Source organism: Apis cerana, linkage group LG13, assembly GCF_029169275.1.
Source record: "Apis cerana isolate GH-2021 linkage group LG13, AcerK_1.0, whole genome shotgun sequence".
NCBI classification, from domain to species: domain Eukaryota; kingdom Metazoa; phylum Arthropoda; class Insecta; order Hymenoptera; family Apidae; genus Apis; species Apis cerana.
Genome location: NC_083864.1, coordinates 6239103 through 6253516, shown reverse-complemented (window position 1 = coordinate 6253516; position 14414 = coordinate 6239103). Strand labels below are relative to the sequence as shown.

At 46.5% G+C, this 14414-nt stretch overlaps 1 protein-coding gene and 1 long non-coding RNA gene across 5 annotated transcripts in view; one reads left to right on the top strand and one right to left on the bottom strand.

Moving 5' to 3' along the window:
* Positions 1-317: 317 nt before the first annotated feature.
* Positions 318-10302, top strand: LOC133667170 (uncharacterized). The gene is made up of 2 exons (XR_009832392.1): positions 318-4411; positions 6249-10302. It is a non-coding gene; the product is annotated as an uncharacterized LOC133667170 (long non-coding RNA).
* Positions 10303-10418: 116 nt separating this feature from the next.
* LOC107996166 (putative sodium-dependent multivitamin transporter) overlaps positions 10419-14414 on the bottom strand; it is a 99290-nt gene continuing 95294 nt past the window's right edge. For all 4 annotated transcript variants that reach the window (XM_062083895.1, XM_017054075.3, XM_017054076.3 and 1 more), the window contains 5 exons: positions 13998-14219; positions 13577-13920; positions 13400-13519; positions 12664-13335; positions 10419-11173 (listed from right to left, as the gene is read on the bottom strand). In XM_062083895.1, coding sequence (XP_061939879.1) covers positions 10921-11173; positions 12664-13335; positions 13400-13519; positions 13577-13920; positions 13998-14195 — 1587 coding nt within the window. In that variant the 5' untranslated portion in view covers positions 14196-14219 and the 3' untranslated portion in view covers positions 10419-10920. The remainder of the gene's footprint in view (positions 11174-12663; positions 13336-13399; positions 13520-13576; positions 13921-13997; positions 14220-14414) is intronic.

Below are 14414 nucleotides of genomic sequence, written 5' to 3'. Positions count from 1 at the left end.
TTAAAGAATTCGCTGCTCGTTCACCGGGGCTGCACGCAACGCATCCCGGCCGAAGAAAGAACGTGCCGGGGAAAAGGATTTCAGGGGGAAAGGCGAGGGAGGGTAGAAAAGGCATTATGCAAATGCGAGATTCCAAAATGCTCGCACGAAGGGGTCGTTTAACGCGAGAGTTTCGCGGATATGACGCGATTAATCAGACCAGCTCGAACACGTCTTTATACGCGTGTTCCGAGTGAAAAAGATTTATCGAATCATCCGTTGCTCGTTTCGAAATATATCTCTACCCGTTTTGTTTCAAGGATTCGCTTTACTTCCAGACGAGAAGCTAGAGAGTCATCCTCGTGGAAGGGAGGAATCGCGGTGCTTGCATAGACGATTGATAAATTCGTGTGGAACGGATGCGTCGAGATGCATGCCGGTGCCTTTCAGACTGGAACGAGGCTAACGCGTTTTATGGAGGAGGTTGAGGGATATTGATGCGGATGCGGGCGTCTTTCTGACATCGACGAAAACCGAGCTTGCCTCCGAGAAATATCACGCGAGTGCTTTAACGTATTTCTCCAAATTCGTTTCCCGTGCATTCTAGCGAATGCATCATCTCTCGATGAAAAAAATTCGTAAAACTTCACTCCCGTGCTTTTCCTCGAAAATTAGTAAAAAAAAAAGTATGATCACCAAAATTAATTTCAATGACTTTTTTTACTTCACGTAATTTTCCTTCCGTAGAAAATATCCTCCTACAAGAACCGCGAAGTCAGAGACGAGTGTTGGCGAAAAAGTGGGCGAAAGGGTTGAGAGAAAGAAGAGCGCGCGATCATCTTCGCCGTTGGTCCAGCACGAAGGTTCCTTCGTCTTTTCGCCGCGGGCCATTATTCTACACGTGCGAACATTTCGCGGGAACAATGGTCGTTGGGAGGAGTTTTCGTCCCGAGTTAGGAGATCGCGTCCGGTCCGTATTATTCCGGGGAGGGGGTTCCTGGAACGGCGCTCGTTTGTCGGCAAAAATAAGAAGCCGTGAAGAAAAACTGTGAAAGCTGCTCGAAAGGTCCTCGAGGAACCTGTCGACTCGGCAGGCAGACCCAGCCAGAAACGAGAGGATCGACCACCACTCTCTTACGGTTTCCTCCTTCCTCCGCACGTGTTTCCTTTTCTCTTTTTCCTTCGCAGCCTCTTCAAGGGGGCCAAACTCAACCCCTCAGCTCCTCTCTTCCCCGCTCAGCCACGCTCATTGTTCGTCCCTTCTGATTGCCTTCTCGCGGGGACATTTTCCAAAACTAATTGGCCCGTCGCCTCATTAAACACGAAACTCGACCGCCTGATGACCGACTTTGGACACCGCAGTCTGGATCTCTGACTCCCCGAGGACGGAGTTGAAGATCCACCAGATTTCGACGGAGTTAATTAATCGCGGAGGATCGCAGATGTTCGAGGTGATTTTGCGGAGACAAAAGCTGTTCTAAATTTTGCTCTAGGATCCTTCGTATATCCTTCCTTTCGACTCGCACCTTTCTTTTCCTTCGTACATAAGAACGCATTTAATTTATTCCGCGTGAACTCGAAGAGAGATCGATCGGCCAATTCGATTCAATTCTCGATATACGCATAAACGATCTAAATCGATCAATTCCATCGAGATGAATCATCTCGTCTTTCCTCACGGAAACGAAACGATACTGTAGCTGACTGTAGCGTGTACAGTAACGATACACGCTACTTAACTCTAGGTCCGTGTTATAGAAATCGGTTATAGAGATGGATGATGCACGGATCGTGAGGGACGAGAGATTCGTTCGATTCGTTGTGGGTGTACCGGTGCATTCACCCACGCGGCGGGGATTGAATCGACGCAACGGGTGGGAGGCGAGGCCACCCGTGGAATCGCGTTTTACATAATCGGTCAGTCGCGAGGGATAAAGTAACGACGCGTTCGCGAGCCGGATATGCTCGTGAATATTGCCGGTGAAACAGCGTGTAACATCGACTACCAACTGGTGCAAGTCCGCCCGAGGAACGAAAACTCATCCCCTGAAATATCGATCCGTGTAGTTTAAATCCCTGCCACATATACATATATATATAAAACCACGTTGTATATTCTCTTCCCCCGTGGCCCTGTTTCGAGAACGTACATCGCATCGTCGAATTGGTGTATCAAACCCGTTTCCCATGCGAACGACGTAATCATCGTCCGGCATCGAAGATAAATTTTGACGAACACGGGTACGAGATGGGGCGCGATATTATTCTCTCGAAGCATTCTCGAAGAGGAAGAACAAGACGGGGGAAGGTGTAATTTAACGGTGGGCGAGGGTCTGAGAAAGAAAGGGGGTCCTCTAATCCGTGGAAAAGGAAGGATTTCGTTGAAAGGGACGGGCAAAGACAAAGGGGCATATCCGTTGATCGACGACACCAGAGGGCCAGGTTTCCAGGGCCAGGAAAGCGCATCTCTGACCTCCCACTGAGATAAATCGTCGTGGGATCCGAGACTCCCGTTGTTGTTGTCCAACCTGCGCCCCCCTTCTCGATCGACCGGTTAATCTTGGATCACCTGTGCAACCTGTCCTCCGCTTCCTGCGATCTCGAATTACGCGTGGAAAAAAAAGAAGAAACATTGGACGTTTCGTTTACACGGTTTCTAGGCAGAAAGAAAGGAAAGGCGTTCTCCTTGCTCCCATGAGTTAACTTTTCGATGATTGGCGAATCCTTTGAGGATACGTTTACCTCGACCCTTCGGGATAAGATTAACGCTGTGAAGAGGAAAGAAGAGATTTTTCCTCGAGCAGCGTCAAAACACACGGACCGAACCGCAGCCACCGCCATCACCACCGTTCACGACAATTATCGTCTCCACGAGTTAAACACTTCCGTCGGCAATACTCGACCGAGGAGGGGACTCTAACCAAGAAGAAGAAGAAAAAGTGGTTGGAGAGAGTTTTAACGTCGTCTCTGGATGACGGGTTAATTGCTGTTTGTCGCGCGCGTTCACACGAAGATGGAGGAAATGGATGGGAGGTCGGGGAGAAATTGGTCGAACGGATTGCGGAGCCGGGCCGGTGACCCGGATCCTTTTCACCGTGAAAAGGTATTTTTTAATTCTGATATATCGAGATTGAACGAATCTGAATTGGAGGAAATTATCGCGAGCGGATGGATGGAAAAGAATTGGAAGGGTTACAGAGAAAAAGATGCTACGAAATCGTTCCGAATTGCTCCATTTTCTCGGCGCAGAAATCGTTGGAGAGAATTCTCGAGGATCGTGTACACGGTTAGAACGATCTGTGGAGAAATTCGACGAGCAATTTGGAATTTATCGCGAATCAGGAGATTCGACTGGCGGAAATCGGCGGGTAGGATGCCTGGAGGGACGAGCGGCACTGTTCAAAGCGATGGCCGAGAAGTTGCACGCGCGTGGGATCGTGACAGGCTCGTTGAACGGCGAAGAAGCTGTCTCGAAGGGAAACAAAGTCTGGCTCGTTAATCCACGGTTGCCACTTGGCGGGAAAACGGAACGCGAGTCGATACAGCCGAGCCAATGCCAGGCCAACTGCGGTTCCGAAAAATATACGTGGAAAATCGAGCCTTCGATTCTGGCACGCTCCTCGCCAACTTACGTAACTCGGTCGTTGCACTTCGCTCTGAAATTTTGCCACGCTGTTTCCTGATTCCACCTTTAGTTGTTTCTACGAATTTCCGAAATATCCGCGTCCGAATAATAATCCAGGTCGTTACCTCGTGCTCGGGATTGGCGTTCAAACGTTCACCCCTCCCCATTGTTCGAACAATGAAATTTCTCCTGTTGAAACTTTGAATCGAATCTTCGATGCAACGTCTCAAAAACTGCGGAGAAAAATTATCCGAGTATAAAACGCACTGGAACAGTTCCTCTCAATTTTCGAATTAGCATCGATTAAAAGGATCGAGCGACGATAACGAAGCGCTACTGCACGCGTGGAGGCATGCCTGAGCGTAAACGATCAAGCCACGTGGCGCGTAAATGCAAAAAGCATCGTCTAGATTTCCGATCGAGCGTTTCCCGGGGCGTGTCGCGTCTGGAATCGTGGAGGCCGTGTTCCGGTCGCGGCCTTAGTTACGTTACATCGTTAACGCGTGTCAACGAGGATGCGAGTCCGTCAACGTCCAGCCGAGGCCATTGTCTTCATCCCCGGACGAAGGCATTGTTGTCGGCGGTCGAGGAAAGGCGGAAAGAACGATGGAATTCCCGTGGTGGAGGGCACGGGTGGATCGAGGAAGAATGGTGGAACTAAGAAGAGGAAGAGGGAAGAGGGAAGCGAGGAATGCGAAACGCGCGCAAGTGTGCACGCGAGCAATCGCGTTCCGCGGTGATCGTGGGCGAGATCCAGGCGAGCTTCTTTCCTTTTCCCATGCGAATGTCACGTTAACGCGTAAAAATGTAAAAATAGATACATCGTGGACGACGTCCCACGGCAAGGATAAGAAGCCGCGAAGAAAAATGAACGGAGGATGATAGAAATGTGGAAACGAGAAAGAGAGAAAGAGAGGGAGAGATAAAGGTTATCGCGAGGCGGAATCGCGTTCCATGCTCGATTTTTAATCGACGTACTCTCGTGTTTGAGTTTGCCGCGGGGTATTAAACGTCGTGGACTGGTTCTTTATCCGATACCGACGCAATTATTCCTGCCTCGAGGGTAATTAAGATCCGATGCGAGTCGTATCGATTTTGATAAGCGATCGGGATAATAGATGCTCGGTTGTGATTGCGCAATCCAATCGTGCCGCCCGGTTTTTACCACCTATTGAAGACCTCTTCTCAGAATGTCATCTTTCGATCATGGGATTCCATCAGAGTTGCGTTAAATCGATTGAAAATTGGATAGACGAGCATTGTTATCACGTTGTGGGTATTCGATGAAGAAAGAAAGAAAGTCGTGGCGCGGTGTCTTCTATTGGTCAATTTGGAAAAGATTCCAACCAGGAGTAACGATATCTTTTGAATGAATGTGATTTATACGTTAATTACGAGATACCTTGATAACCTTGATGCGATCTTAAAATAACCTTGAGCAGCCATGGGATGACCCCTTTTAACCTCTTGAAATGACTTTAAATATTAATCGAACGACCTCGATGAACCCTGGCTTTTAAATAATCCTAGCTGCTAATCATCGTCGGACACGATTCTCCGTGATCTTTTTGCGACCTTCGAATAACCTTGACTCCCCACCATCACTTTTAAATCCAACGACGCTACTATCTATCCCAACTTTACTACTTTACTCCTTCTCGTGACCCGCTAAACGAACTTCGCTATCCACTTCCAAGGAAAACCATTGTTCGATCAGATCCAAATGATATTATAGATTTCGCTTGAGATTATTCGAATCTAAAGAGAGATTATGATAATTTCTCGAGTAAAAAGTCAAAGTTAAATCTCTCGAAACGCGAGAAGAGAAAGAAGAAAGATATCATCATGGAAAGGGCCAAATGGTCTTCGTGGTTATCCGATAGTATGCACATACGTATGAGGTCGGGGCACAACGGCCGCTCGAAGTTTTGAAGCGTTCTTCCCTCTCTTTCTCTCTCTCTTTTTCTCTTTCTCTCTCTCGCTCAGCCGTGGTCCGTGGAATCGCATTTAAAATTGAAATCACGGTCGCCCCCTTCTCTGCCCCGTACACCACGAACCTTCATACAACGTACAGTGTCCGCCTCGGTACGATCTTGATCATCGAACTCCTCTTTTTCTCTCCCTCTCTTTTTTATTTTCTTCGATATCTCCTCTCCCTTATACACTTTCGTTCCTTTTTTTTCTTTTTCTTTCGCTCCATTCCCCACCACCAGCACCGTCACTACCCCTTCCGTCGATCCCCTCCATTGCGTTTCCTACGGTCTCTCGTACGCGACCACACGGTGCCCCATGAATTTTCATCAGTTCGATCTGTCTGGCGCTCGTCCAGCACGAAATTTCCATCATCCTACCGTTCGTTCATTCATCGATCGCCACCGATCATCGTCCAGGATCAATCTTTATCTTCCAATCCTCGTGATCGCCCAAGCGATCAATCTCAATTTCGAAGAATACGAGAGAAATTTATCATTGTATATCGCATCGTTGATTATTATTCGGCAATCTTGCTGATTTTCAACTGTGAAGTGAAAATCATGAAGTGAAACGTGGTTGGTGCTATACCTTCTGCCCGTGGAGTTAGAGTTATTATTCAAGTTGGAATAATCGTCCAATTTGTTGTACGATCTACGTTTTTCCTCTCTAGGAATGCATAGAATAAATTACTTTCTATTTGAAAAAAAAAGAGAAAAAAAATACGCGAAAGTAAAAACAACAGAGAGATGAAAGAATTCCCCGCATATTCCCCTCGGAATGTCTGTAATTGCGAATTTAGAGAAAAAGAATGTCGCTTCATCTACGTCATTCCCAAGCATCACCGGTAGCCGGTAAACTCGACGATTCCAGCTAACCCCGAAGCACCGACGTTCCCGGTAGCGATCATTTCACACGGCTGTCCGTAAATCCGCGTCACGAAGACCGTTAGCAACAGTTCGAGACAGCGATGGCCGCTTCTCTCCTCCATCACTCCTCGAAGGTCGGGACGAAGAGTCGGTTCGTCGGGTGGTTTTGCGGTTGTTCTCCTCTCGAACAACTCCTTCCAACGTATACAATGTGAAATAGCAAAAAGAAGAAGAGGGAGAAGAAGAAAAAGATGACAAAAAAAAGGAAAAAAAAAAAAGAACTACCACCACTCGACTCGATATTTTCTTCCAAAGGTGAGTCTTCGTAGTGCTTTTTTTTTTCTTCGTTTTGCTCGGAGGTTAGGTGCCGCAACGGCCATAAGATCCCCGTGCATCTGACGTAAGATGGATATCGTATTCCCTATAATGCATAGCCGGCCGTATATATCGTGAATTCCGTGAAGAAGAAGCGGCTTGCGCATCCACGGCTTGCACGAACTGTCTTTTGCATAGGTTATCGTGAAAGACCCGGGATACGGCCGGACCTCGCATTCTTTTCGCCCTAGCCTCGGGCCCAGCCTCGCCTCGCCTCGCCACCGGGCCCTTTTCTCGCGTTTCTTCCACGTGGATGCGATTCCTCGAACGTTTCTTTTCCCGCAAGAACCTGGAATCTCGATCGCGATTGGAATTTTCGAGCTGATTTAATTGGGTTTCGAATCTGCCTATTTCGTAGTTCGGGAAAGGTTGAACGATATCCTCCTGGATGATATTTTTGGAACGATTCGCGAGGGATATCTTTCGAGAAAATGGAATATAATTTGTACGAAAAAGATCGTTATTATCGTTGGAGGCTTCCCACGATGGTAATCTGACCAACGTTTCTAATAAGCATAAATTATTCGTATAGCGACGTTAATTAGGATATGTCAAACGGAAACGTTGAGCGTTGCGCAACGTTATTAATAACGCGCTCGGAGAGCGAGTACCACGGAGACGTTCTTTTTTTATCCTTTTCTTTTTTCTTCTTATTCTTTTTAACGAGAATAAGGTTTCGAGCGCGAGAAAGGAGCGGCCGGTTTTTCGGTCGGCTTGGTGATGGATTATCGGATAGAGAGTTTCGTGAAAGGCGAGGAAATATCTGGTGGCAGTGGTCGCGACGATCCGCCCCTGGGTGCGCAGCTGATACTTACATCTGCCGTGATCTTATTGCCCTCCCGCGCTTCGTTTATTCGCATTTGTCCGGTACTTTGTCGGCGTGGTTGTTGTACCACCGAGGTGTTCGATGTATCGACCTCGATCGAGTCCCGCGCATTGTGCCGGCTTTATGGCCGTGGTCACGCAACGGATACCGGCTGCACGCCGCTTCTCCATGAAATCGTCCGATCGCTCCGAGCGCTACTCCTCTCGACCGTTCCTAATCGGCTTTCGAAAGTTACTTCCGTTTCGCTCTCCAATCTTTTTTTCCTTTTTCATCGATTCGAATTGAAAAAAATTCTGCATTTTTTCGAAACGCTTTTCCTTTCTTTCTTTCTTTCTTTCTTTTCTCTTTTCCAAGCTGGAATAAAATTATGACGAGTTTGAAAAAGGAAAATATTGGAGGATAAAAGATTCGTTATCTCTGGTCGTTCATCTACGCTTGAAACGATCAACCATCACTTTTGCGCGCCTCCCCTCTTTTCTAATCGAAGGGAGAAGGTGGGCCCCTGATTGCGCGGATATCCGTGCCGGAAGAGCGTTGCTGAACTGGCGTCGCTTGTGGAAGCCAGTCAATTTCTCAACGAGGAGAAAGGACGCGACGAAAGACAATTAACAAGCTTGCCTTTCTAGATTCGCGCTGCCGTGGCTTCTGATACAGTGGATCTCTACGTGGGAGGCGGATTTACAACCAACGGAAGAAATGCATAAAACTTGACTCGTCGCGATCCTAGTCGTGATGACTCGGTTGGTTTCTCTTGCGGTGCCTGTTGGGCTAGTGTATAATTAAATTTCATGGAAATGACAGCTTCGAACGGCAAACAGTTTTACGACGTTTCGTAAACGAGGATTGGAGGATTAATCATCCCTGGCCGCTTGTAAATCGTTCCTTACCACCGATCGGATGCAAATGCCTTTGTCAACGTTATTTATCTCTAAGAGAGGATATCTCTTAGAGATCGTCACCGATATATATTTTTACAACATTGCGATTCTCTTCCAGTTCATTATCCGAGGAAAATTAATCTATGCAGTAGGATTTCGATTTATCATTTCCATTCGACTTTGAGTAGTGGCGAATAAAGTGGGAGGAGGAAATATTTAATTCCAGGAACAGAATTTCGCGAAGGGAATAATAAAGTGTCGATTGAAGGAAAAACAGGAAAAAATTGGGACACTTGATAAACGGAGATCTTGGATTGTTTCCAAACGATTTAGAATTTGAGATTGAATTCAACATTTTTCTTAAGCTTCAAGATATCGAGGAGAGAATAATTGAGAGAATAATCATCCTTCAAAAAAAGAAACGAGCAAAATAATAATTTTCTCTCCTTATCGAGAAACAATCCCTTGATCAGGTTAACGATCAGGGAACTTGTTTGATCCATGTCGAATATTGTATCGATCTACGACGTTCTCACGCGTGTACCACCTTTCTTCTCTTTTTTAAGGATCCCTCTTTCGCCAGGATGGGCGCGCCTCGGTCAACAGGATTCTTCTCGTTGCACGCGGAATTTATACGTGCCAACGTTTGAACGAGTGGACGCACGTGTCTCGACGGAACGAAAATTTCACTGATCGATGACGCGTACGAAACACCGGGCCTCCGGCAGGAAATTAATCGACCGATCGCCGCAGGGGCGCGGCTGTTATTTTTATTCCGAGAAATATCTACGAATTCCCTTCAACACGTACAGAAAAGCATCGCTTTTAATTCGAGCTTTTAATTTTACGCGACACATGGGGCTCGACACGTCCGGACTTTATACGCGCTATTCGTCGGTTGGACGAATTGTCGTGTATTTTCGTCTGGCATTTTACACGCCATATTACTCTTCCGCCGTGACAACTATTTCTTCCCTTCCCTTCCCTTCCTTTCTTCCTTTCATTTTTTTCACGCGGAATGCGTCTCGAATTTACTCACCGAACGAAATAAATTAACGAACGAATTACACAAAGCCTTTCCCAGCCATCGCCGGACCCCTCGGAGACAATTACACGATAAATTACGACAATTCCGGTTCCGCAAACGCGGCGGCGTTTTGCGCGTCCATTTTGCGCCGTTGATTTTCACGCGTGAATAACGGGAGGATGCACGGCCGATCGGTGTTTTCGGTGTGAAATTTAATGAAACGGACGGCCGCTTACGTTGAAAGAATCAATTATCCTTTATTGCGTGTCTCTCGATGGTGTTGTCGAGCTTGCTGGGCGTGGATGACAACGTGGATGGAACGTGGAGGTTTAATTAAACGGATAGGTTCGCGCCGTCGGGAATCGCGCTTCGGGGATAAGTTGTTCGCGCGATCATCCCCCTCTTCCTCCCCTCCCCTCCCCGTGTTTCGCAAAATTATTACGTTCCAGATTGCGTATTACGCGACCCAGATGTGTTTGGATGTAATTTCACTCGTGGATGGCTCACGTCCGTTTCCTGGCCAATCGTCCCTCGTTGAATCGCGAATGAACGATGCGGAAAGATGACGAACGGCCGCGAAATAGCAGCGGATTATAATTAAACGCATTATTATAATTCATCGAATTATTGGAAAATTTGGTGGACGAGCTCGAAGGGATGTAACGAGATGGTGATTAGATTTCATTCAGTTCGTATCGATCGCGAATGGACGATTTTTGTGTATTAATTTTAATCAAATTTTTGGTGATAGATCCTTCGTTTTTTTTTTTTTTTACGAAGGGATGATTCAAAAATTGTTTGGGACAAGTTTGCAGATTCTGTGGAATGTTTGATCCGAGGAAACACGAGGTAATCCAATGCGGTTATATGAAGGGAAGACTGAATCGAGCATTTACTTTATTAATGAGTATTATTCGTTGAACTGCATGCGTCGGATTATTTCCGTTTGATCGGAAAATTGGGAGAAAGTACTCGAGGTACTTAAGTACTTTGCGGAAAGCAAAGGGTTCCAAATTTATAAATAATTTCCCTCGTTTTTCAAGCACATCCTCTTACTGGGAAGATTCATGTTCCTGTCAGACGAGCTGGTTAGAGGCAGCACTGCTCTCGTTGGAAGCAGTTGAGTTTCACTTGGTACGTAAGGTTCTTAACATCCATAAATTTATAAAATTTGTACATTATATCTCTCGTAGAAGAAACGGTATAAAGGACTTTCCCTTACGCTCCACTCCTGGAAAACTTTAACGATATATATGATCTTCAATTTATAATCGTTGGAACGCTCTCCCAGCTCTCTGAAGCGATCGCGAAAACGTGAACTTGAAGCTTAATTCGAGCGGATTTTATTCTCGATTCGATGCCTTCTTATTTCATTTCCTGTTCTCCAAGACGAAGACCTGGCTGTTCGTAGTTTTACCCTCGTTCTGTCTTCGCCGCCTGATTCGGGACTCCAAGAAGGGGACGAACAAGCTTGGATCCGGTTCACGGGCGTCCTTGTGAAATATCCTGCTCGTGATCAAACTCGTTACGTATCCAACGATCAACGTGATCAAAAATCCAAGCGGGTTGTACCAGATGTACGATATACGATACAAATAAAAATACGAGGAATCGTCCACGTGTCTGAAATTTAAGAAAGAGAATTGAAATAACACTAGCAACGAGACTACACGTTAGAAATCGAATCGTTTAACAAATTAGAAGCAGGAAAGTCTGAACAGATAAATAAAAAAATAATATGACCGAACGAGCGCGTAATTAAGATCTCGATAGAACATTTGTACGAGTCGTAACAGAAGTTAAGTAGCGGCACGGTGGATTAGAAATCGAATCGCGCGATCAATCTGATGAAAAGTTTAAATTAATTTGTAACCATACGACATACGAAATAGAAATAAAAGCTAAAGAGACTCGTTCACGCGTCTATTAAAATTCAGAATTGGATTAACTTCTCTGGATAGAACGGAATATATCGCGCTGTATAATCACAACAGAAGTTACAAGCAACGAGGTGCGCTGGAAACTGGGCCGTTTATAACAAACCGTAGGAAAGGAAGGAGAAAAATATGATCGGCTATATTAGAGGCGTTTGTCCGAAGAGAAAGCAATATCGTATGCAACGTAGCAGGGATTTTAAAGGGGGTAATTACGGTTTATTAACGCGTAATTAGCGTTAGTTACCATCGTGGGAAACGACGAGGAGCGAGCCGTGAAAGCGAGCCACTCTCGAAAGAAATCGGGAATCAACGGTTGCTTCTTGGCCGTTCGAAGTATCCGCTATCCATGGGATCCACGCCCGCTATCGCAAACGTATAACGATCGTATATCGATTCACCGTTGATTTATGTATCCAATTACGTTTTGAACGCGATGAAAACTGTCGTTGGATAAGAAAAAAGTTCCGAGTGTTCCGTTTCCGTAAATTCATTTCGTTGCCTATCTGCCCTGGATGGAGGAACGAAGGGAATGCGGCGTGCTCGCCGTCCGCCTTTTCCTCACCGAGCATTTCGAGCACTCGCCGCTTTTTGCGCCAATAACGTTCCAGAAGCGAGTCGAACGGTAACACGTGTGGTAACACAATTTTCCTTGGCGGGAAGGAAAGAGAGCGTAGTACACTTCTAGGAAGTGTTCCATAGGTCTGAGAAAATTATCGTTGGAATTTATTTCATATATTGGCCGATAGATCAGAAACTGGGAGGGTTATATTCGTAGTTACGAGACAATAAATCGATTCTTTCCAAGTTTTCTCGTGGAACGAAAGAAGAATATTTCATCGAAGAAAATTATTCATATCCTCCTTCACGTTATTACAAATTGCGAGAACATTTCTTATTGCGTAAAAAAAAAAAGAGAACAAGTTACTTTTATCCTATAAAAGAATGGAACTTCTCTTGTTCTCGTTAATTGCGTCTTACGCGTCAAAGGGAATCGATAAAAGCGATAGTTTTTGTTTTTTAATTTGCCCGAGGAAAAGTTGCCACTTCCGCCTATTAACCAATTGTTTTCTCTTCGAACGAATTCGACTTCGAAAACTTTTTACTACTCAAGATACTCAAGATTCGAAACAAGACTCGGTAACAAGCTCGCTTTCTTAACGAGCAAGAAATTCTTACTCTTCAAATTGAGTGGCGTTTCGATGATCGAACAGCGAGGTGGAATTGTCGCAGCCTTCGACGGACAGTGGAAGTAATTGCACCTGCGGTTTCGGCCCAAACGCGGCCCATATACAGGTGATGAGCGCCGAGACGATCCCCGTGATGGCTCCACTCTCGTTGGCCCTCTCCACGAACATCCCCAGCGTGAAAATGCCCAGGATCGGACCCCCGATAGCCCCAGATATTCCTATGGCAGTTTCGACCAGAGAACCCATTGATCTGGCGATGAAGGCGACGGCCAAGCAACTGAAACCGTTCGAAACAGCCAGAACTTTGCCGATCAGAGTGGCTCTCTCTTCTGGAAATTGTAGACCAATTTTACGACAGGCGGGTTTCACGTAATCCTCGAGAGCCACGGCGGCCAAGGAATTCAACATGGCGGAAATGGTGCTGAGGCTCGCGCTGAATACACCGGATATGAAGAGGCCAGTGACCCCTGGCACTCGCGACATTCTATTAGCCGCGAAATACGGCATTATTTTGTCGAAGCTGGAAATTTTACCGGACATGAGAGGATCGCAGTTTCTGTAGACAGCGTACAGGACCAGGCCGGAGAACGACGTCATGATGCCTAGAGCCAAGGTGATCGGGCCGCTCAGAATGAGCGCGTGTTGCGAAGCTTTCAGACTCCTGGTAACGAGATAAATAAAATAGTGTTACAAGCTCGAACAAGATCGATCGTGAAGACGCTTACTTTGCGGTGAGCAGACGTTGAACTTGAACCTGGTTCACGGCGTATAGAGAGAGGAAAATCGTCGTGCCACCTATCAGCAATCCCCACCAGGTATGCCTCACGGTCGGATCAATCCTGAAACTTAGAAACGGAACAATTTCCCGATCGAATTCAACTCTCGAGCAACTCGTCCCTTACTCGAAGAATTCTATTCGACCACCCTGCTGGGCGACGGTCCACACGTTGGACAACCCTCCGTCGAGGTCGCCGGCCGCTATGCCGAGGACGCAACCGATTCCAACGAACATGAGCAATCCTTGAAAGACGTCTGTGATGAGGACAGCCTTGATGCCACCCACCGTAGAATAGAAAGTGCAAATCATCCCTATTAACAGGACGCTCGCGTTCCCTGACAGGCCAGTCGTCGCTTCGAGGGCCAACGATGGGGCGAACAACACCACTCCGGTGTACAGCAACAGTTGGAGGAAGTTGGCGCAGCTTGTGACCAGTCGTGCTCCGATTCCGAATCGTTTCTCCAGGTACTGGGACAGAGATTTTCCAATCTCGATCTTCTAAATCCATTTCCAAGATCCATCACATAAATCTATCCAATTTTTACCTCGTACACGCTCATGCTCTTCAAGTGGGTGAAGACGGGGAGGTAGAAGTACAAGGCGATCGGCGTGCCGAAGAAGCCACCCAGGTATAGAAGCATGATCTGCGTACCGTGGACGTAATTTTCCGCGCTGATTCCTAGCAGGGTGATCGCCGACATGAAAGACACCGTGAGCGCGATAGCCAAGGGAACGACGCCCATCGTTCGATTGGCGGAGAAGTACTCCTGTCGATGCCAATTAACGTTAGACTCGCACCTTTCTCGCGTGATACGAGATCACTTCTCGAGAGAGGGGGATAATTAATAACATAAATCGTAGGATTAATGTATCAATCGCGAAACAGGAATTTCGATTTCGAATTCCCCCTTCGATCGATTCTATTGGAACATCGGTATTGGGGGATGAAAAAGCTGGTGTTA